Source organism: Rhamphochromis sp. 'chilingali', assembly GCF_963969265.1.
Source record: "Rhamphochromis sp. 'chilingali' genome assembly, chromosome: 21".
NCBI classification, from domain to species: domain Eukaryota; kingdom Metazoa; phylum Chordata; class Actinopteri; order Cichliformes; family Cichlidae; genus Rhamphochromis; species Rhamphochromis sp. 'chilingali'.
The window spans coordinates 5,820,997-5,828,255 of NC_137949.1; the positions used below are offsets into that span (position 1 = coordinate 5,820,997).

General features: G+C 39.0%; 1 protein-coding gene across 1 annotated transcript; it reads left to right on the forward strand.

Moving 5' to 3' along the window:
* Positions 1-1,191: 1,191 nt before the first annotated feature.
* Positions 1,192-7,205, forward strand: LOC308389623 (uncharacterized protein; the record flags this gene model as incomplete). The annotated part of the gene is made up of 4 exons (XM_080871113.1): positions 1,192-1,215; positions 1,739-1,829; positions 2,916-3,016; positions 4,494-7,205. The coding sequence occupies 4 exons, from the start codon at positions 1,192-1,194 to the stop codon at positions 4,920-4,922; spliced, it is 645 nt and encodes a 214-aa protein (XP_080727239.1). The 3' UTR covers positions 4,923-7,205.
* Between the last annotated feature and the right edge of the window lie 54 nt (positions 7,206-7,259).

Sequence of the window (7,259 nt, forward strand, 5' to 3'; positions counted from 1 at the left end):
ATGCCAAACAAACCAAACGGACTTGGATTTAAAACTGTCCGTGTCTTTCTTCCCAGTGAAACCTTTAAAACTCGCCTCTGATCCACACTGCTTCATTTCTCCCAACACTTTCTCCATGCGCTGGTAAAAGAAAAAAGAAAAGCGCGAAAACCGTGCGTCGGCTGGACTGATGCTGGAACGTCATCACCGCGCTTACTCTGTTTCTTAGCAACAGAAAACATCTGCCTCCGCCAGGACCAATGAGGGCAGGCGCTGAGCGGAGTGTGTTGTCTCCAGTTGCTGTGAACGGGATATTTTAGGAGTCTGGAGAGCAGCGAGCGTCTCACCCCGACAGGAGCTCGAGCTCTGCGCACGTCCGCCCGTCTGTGTTTCTGTTTGAACCCACACAGGCTGCGACTGCAGGCGAGCTGGAGAAGCGCTAGATCGCTGTGAGTACGGTGGATGAGGCACCCAGGAAAGGATATCACGGTGGGCAGAGGAAAGGAGGCTTTAAAAACTGCTGCTCGACAAAAAATTTTGAAAGGTAAGAACCCGTGGCTTAATTATAATTGATGTATTGGTGGAAAACAGCTGTTTCTTCCCTAAAGTGTCCATTAAAGTTGTTTATTTATTGAAATGTGTTTTTTTTGTTTTGTTTTTTTTGTTTTTTACTTCGGGTAGAAATCAACTGAAATAAACGAGAAAGGTTAGTTCAAACAATGCATATGCTCTTCATTGAACAATAATAATATAAATATTTAAACTCTATGTGATGAAGGACTGGCATCTTGATTTAGGAGTGTTTTAGGGATGTAAGTAAATGCAGGGATCTTCACTATTATTACAGAAGCTGCTCTTTTTTTCTCTTTTAATCCTAAATATACTCACATCTTCAAGTGCTGCTTTTGCTTCAGAAAGAAGACTAGTACCTGTGTCTGTCTGAGCTGCAAACTGTTGACTTCAGCTGGCAAAAGGTTTTTGATGCAAGTCATTAAAAAAAGAGCTTTTGTTATTTGCCAAATATTCTTCAGATTGTAAAACTCCTGACCTCCTACTCCAACATATTCCGCTTTTAGCAAAATTATTTTCAGCAAAAGAAAAGACAGCAGGCAGAATGCGGACAAACACACTGACACACACTTCCCACGCAGCCTCCATCTCTCTCTCTCTTTCCCTCTGCTTATGCATCCATCACCATGCATCATTCTCGGGATGCAGTTGGACGATAGAAACTGCGTGAGTCACCACAGCAGCTTCAGGGGAGCCGGTGTGAATGTTTCACGACGTAAAGCTTCCCACTCTGTGTTTATGATTGATTTATGGCATTTTAAATAACATCACCCACACATGCGCACGCATTCAACCCTTTTATCTCTCCTCCTCTCTTTTGATCTCTCTTAAATTCAAATGAGCGGATTTTGGAAGCAGCGTCTGTAGATACATTTCGCCAAAAATGCAGCATCGTGTAACAACATTAAAGGATTAGATCAGACATTGTACGTTGCACATACAGTGTGTGGGTGCTGTAGTGTGGGAACGTATACATCTGAAAGATGTTTTATTAATGCCCCAACATGAACTCATAGTTCATGTTGTGCAGGTTTATCACTTGTTAGATGCAAATGACAATGTATAGAACAAAAACTCCAGGTGAAGAATGCGAAAGATTAAATGTGATCAAACGTGAAGCTTCTTTGTTTGTGTGCTGATGTTTTGGTCCTTGCTGATACTCATTTGTCTGTGTGTGCATGTTTTCCAGCAGGAGTCTGAGGGCGATGTGGAGGATCAGATCAGCTCTGATTTAAACTCCGGTCTGAGAGCTGAATCGGCCGTGGCCCAATCGGCAGCAGGTAATTAAACCTTCTGTCTCTTCCTGCAAACCAACATCTCTCAACCAGGAATTAAGAGTGATGTGACAGAAGTCTGCTCTCTTAATGTTTATAGCTCACACCTTTCCATAGATTACATTAACTGGACATGACCTCTAGTGGCCGTGTGCATTAACTGAATGCAGCAAAGGTAGAAAGGAAAGTTTTCAAATAATAAAATTACTGAAAATAAAATTGGTATTAATACATGGCAAAATAATACACGCTTATTTGTTTAAAATAATACATTCAAATCACGAAAAAAATCTAACACAAACTTAAAAATATAAAAACCAACTGAGTCAAATACCTAAAAAGAGAGAAAACGTTACATAAAAATATGAACACATTAAATAAATTTAAAGAAATTCCACAAAGTGACCCAAACTAACTAAACAAAGATGAAAATGACCAGAAGAAGAAAGGGACCAGTTGTTGCAGGTAGACAGAGAGACACATTAAATCAATAGAAAATGATACAAAACCAATAAAGCGGACACGGATAACTGTAAAGCACCACAGAGCACTGCCATATGCAGTGTTAGAGGATTGAAAAAGTAAAGAAATGACCTCAAAAACACATGAAAAAAGGAAATAAACCCTAAACTAACCAGAGATGGGATGAAATCTGACCATAGAGAGTGAGGAATGACCTGAAAAGGAGGCAAAATATGACAAACACGCGTGCATGATCTGCAAAACAACTGTGGGAGCAAAAAAAAACGTATCCACAATGACTCAATAACCAAAGCAAAGCTGTAGTTTCAGTCTTTAAGTCTGTCCTGAGAGGCTGAACTGTCTTGCAGTCTGTGCAAAAATGTACATATATTGGATTTTGGTGATATAGATAATTATCACCAGCTTTAATCCAAGAATACAGAGACCAACATTCACCTTATATCACATGGAAGCAGTTTTTGCTCTGGATAAGCACTCAAGTTAAAACCAGCCAGTGAAATCCCCTCAGTGTAACACAGAGGCTTCAGCACATTATGATTGTTGTGCTGTGGTGGCGGCAGAAAGCAGTGATCTCTGTGTGGTTGCCTCCAGCAGCTCCTTCCCCGTGAGAGAGACCAAACCATTCAACAACGTCGAAAGTTGCTTACTTCAAGAGGAAATATGCGGAGGAGGAGGATTTACACCGAGGCCTACGTGGATATTTTCAAAAAGTGCGTGTTCTTTTCTTCTTCTTTTGTTGTTTTCATGCCAGCGTGACTTGATTTTCTGTGCCTGAAAGACCTTAATACAACAGCTGAAACGTTTGGTGACTTCATAGCTGAACAGGCTCGCCAAATGTTTCTGGCTTATTACTTCTTTTCTACTGCCTCTTCCTTCTTTTGTCTTCTTTCTTTGCTTCTGTGCATTCTCGACATTCACAATTCTCTCCATCACTTTAACGGTTTCACTCTTTATTAGCTGGCCTTCATCACATCACATCCTTCAACTTTATTCTGGCATCCTATACAGTCTCCACTGTTTCTCTGCTTTGAATACCTAAAGTGTTCACTGTACCTTTAAAGGTTTATGCATTTCAGGCATGAATGCAGTTCTACAAAAAGAATATGTTACAAATAAAAGTCGTGCAATAAAAAATGATACCTAGGAATATATACAAGTATAATCAGGAATTGGGAAAATATTCTAGTTCCCTGTTCCAGCTCAGTGAACTGCAGCTATATATATATATGTGTGTGTGTGTTAATTAATAATTAATTAAATTAATTAATAAATGACATCATTTAGCCAAAGTCACAATCATGGTGGTTATTTTTTTTCAGTCTATTTTTTAATCACTTAGAGGAAAAACACCCAAGGTTCACTTTTTGAGAAGCTAAAAAAATGTGAGATTTGTCCAATTTTTCTATGATAACGCACTTTTTTGCCCTTCTATTCCGGTCAATCATTTCCTGTCTCAGCTCAGAGTTTCACTTCATAATAAAAGCACCATATGTTGGAAGCGCTTTAAAGACTAGCTAAAGCTGCCATTGTTTGTAATGCAGTAAAAAACTACAGGATTATGTTTGAAAATAGCAGCATTAAACATTATAAAAGTATTTAAGGATGGTGCTCAAAATGTGCGTTCTCCCATTGCCTCCTGGAAAAAGCTATTTAGAAACTTTGTGGGCAACAGCCATCAGAAGCATTTTTTAGGAAGACTATCAAAGATTTGTTTAACAGAAATGTTCCATTTTTGAAATCTTCTCATTTAAGTTTGCTTGCTTTACAATTTTAAAGCACAACTGCAGTTTAATCACAAAAGGTGGACAAACTAAGCAAACTGGATGGAAACCCTTTTTCTACATGTCTACATAGATAATTGATTGTGTGTATTAGAGAGGTAAACTCAAACAATTTTACATAAAAAAATACAATGGGATTAAATGAAGGCAGGAGAGGGAAAATATCTCCAGCTAACTTTATTTTAAATAGGTCAGTTATAAAATACATTATGTTACAAAGGTAAAGTTTGCTGTTTCAAACCACATTCAACCCCCTTTTTAATGCACGCTAAAATACCTTCAGTAATAATAATTAAAAAATATATTTTTTCTGATGTTTTTTGAAAATTCTCAGTATAAATTGTCAAAATAAAAAAAAATGTAAAGACACAATCTGATCTGCTGCCTTCACGTTTGCCACTTGCAGCACTTGATACTGCAGGAGGACCGGAGCTGCATCCTGAGGCTGTCCCTGGAGAAACTAAGGTTCCTGGAAGATCCCGAGGCCTACCTGAGGCGCTCCGTCCTCATCAACAACCTGCTGAGAAAAATCCACCATGAGGAGGAGGAGCTGGAGGCTGAGGAGGAGGAAGAAGAAGATGAAGTAGATGAAGAGGAAGAAGAGGAGGGAGTTATCGGGGATAGGGGGCAGCGGAGGCTGATGTACCCAGACAGGAAGAGAGTGAAGGTGCTGGTGACAGACTGCTGCTCCCCGGGCTTTGGCCTGGAGGAGCTGCAGCACTACCGGCTGGTGCCGTGTTACCCATCAGCTGGTTGCCTGTACAGCCTGGGTACCTGCCCGGGCCTCACCCCAAACCACCAGGTCCTCCTGTACAACCTGGATGACAATGGCTGACTCTCTGCTCCTCACCGCCAGGCCTCTTTTCAAAGCTGGGAACTGCAGCGTCGGTTCATGTCACAGGCATGTGGACTCGCACTGTTTGCTCCAACCAGCAGGAGGAAGGCTGCTGCTGCTGCTGCTGTTTTTCTCCCTGTTCGCTAAAAATGCTTTGAGGGGAATGTGTCGCAGGTTCTGTTTCGTGCATCAGCAGGACGTCGCCTCTTCTCGTCACCTTGCTGAGAAGCAGTGGTGGATTCAAGAATCTGAGAGACCATTTTCTTCTTCTGCCTCAGGAGTGTTGATATTAAACTCTGCAGCAGCATTACTGCTATTTACTGTTTGTGCAAATGTAAGAGACTTTAAGCAGGCAGCATTTTTTTTAAATTCTTTGCAGCTGTAGTATTATTGATTTTTATTGTTACTGTTGCTCATGTAAACTGTGAGCGCATTCAGGGATTTACAGACTGCTGGCTACTTTTGATGCACCTTGGCTTGCGTGGAGAATATTTGCTGATTTGCTTCTGTTATCTTTTTATGCTACTGTGTGATTTATGAAATATTCTGTGTAACATTCCCTGGATCGTGTGAATTCTAATGCTATGAAGAACTCAAGGCACTCATTCCCCCGGGTGCGTTTACTGCCTGTGGGAAGACTGTTTTCTCTCTGTGGTCGATGTCCCGTGATTATGTTTTCATTTTGCAGCACTTTGCTGCCCCCTGCTGGTGGAAAAAAATTATCTCAAAGCATTTATTAGTAGTCTGTGTTCAAATAAGAAAACAGAGGAATGCTTACTTTAAACCTCATTCTGATTTAGCATTAATAGATGTTATATACAGATTATAACCCACTATAGATGTAAAGAGATTTATCAACGATTATAACATCTGCTGAAACATACAATATAGCAAACATTTAACACGTTTTCAAATGAGTTATAACTGTTGGCAAACACTATTATTACCATACCACCAACATGTAGTCTGCATAGTCTAAATATCCCAGATTATACATATATGTATAATAAAGAGAGATAATGCTAGTGGCAGTAAATACCTAAATATAAAAGTTTTTTTTCTTTTGCTATGTAAAAAGGAGGAAATATTTTTTTGTCAGTTCTATGAAGTCAAAATACTTTTTTTCTGATACCAAATATTGCTTTTGTGAATGCATTTCAGCCTCGTGGTGTTTTAATGCTGGATTTCAGAGACCAGAAGGCCTTTAACTTGATGTTGCATTCCATTTTTTTCTTACTATGGTTCCAGCACCAGTAGTGTTTTCACAGAGGACCGAGGTTTGCTAAAGTGGTCAGAAAATAGGTTATTTAACACGGCACATTGGTGCTTTATAAAGCTGACTTACTTGCTGTATGACAACAGCGATTAATTATCCATCCTTCTTCTGTGTCTTTTCGTGTGTTCAGTGTCTATCCAGGAGTTTTACTGATTTTTGCAATGTGCATCTTGATAACAATCACTTAAATGGAAAAATAAAGGAAAATAAGGTAAAACAACAATGACAAACTAAAGGCAACTATTAAAGAAAAGCTTGATATTTTAAATCAAGAATTTATATTTTGATGAATATGAATAGTCTGTATTTAAGAAACTATTTTGAAAAAGGGCCGTTAAACTTTTTTCATGTGATTGATTATCAAATAAAGTATGTAATGTGACATTTTTGTTTCATTTTTTAATATTTCGACCTCTCTATCAACAAAGCGCGGTCACGTCACGCCATGACGTTTTCAGTTCCGTTGAATGTTGTGCGTGCGCGCCGGAACCACCGTTGCTTTCATGTGCTCCTAACAAAGACAGACTTTACAACCTCACATCAGCAACCGTCACCTCTGCAGAGAGTTTGTAACAGAACATAATTACGTCATTTGATAAAGCACAACTTTTAAATATTACGGTCTGTAAACTAGAACTTTACACAATTTAATTTCAAGCCTTTATGAACTGGATAGCAGTTACGTTTCTGCACCCACAAAGCAATGACTGAGTTATAAACGCATATTTCACTTTAAGATATTTTTTACATAATTATTAAATACACAAACTAAATATGATCCAGTATTTCTAGACTTTAAAAAGAAAAAAACATCTATTGTGATATATGTGTAGCCTCTGTTTGACTGATCGTGGTCTCCTTTTCTTCTTGGCAGATTCCCAGCGCTTTGCTTTATTTAAAAATGCATTTTATTATAGCCACTGATATATCACACTTTTCAGTACACACGTGGCAATTTACACCCGGTAAACGGTCAAATTAAACGGTAAAATTCTAACTGCTCATTGTCAATCAACGTCCTGATTACTGCATCTAAGGCGATCTAAGCGGCTTCCTGTTAC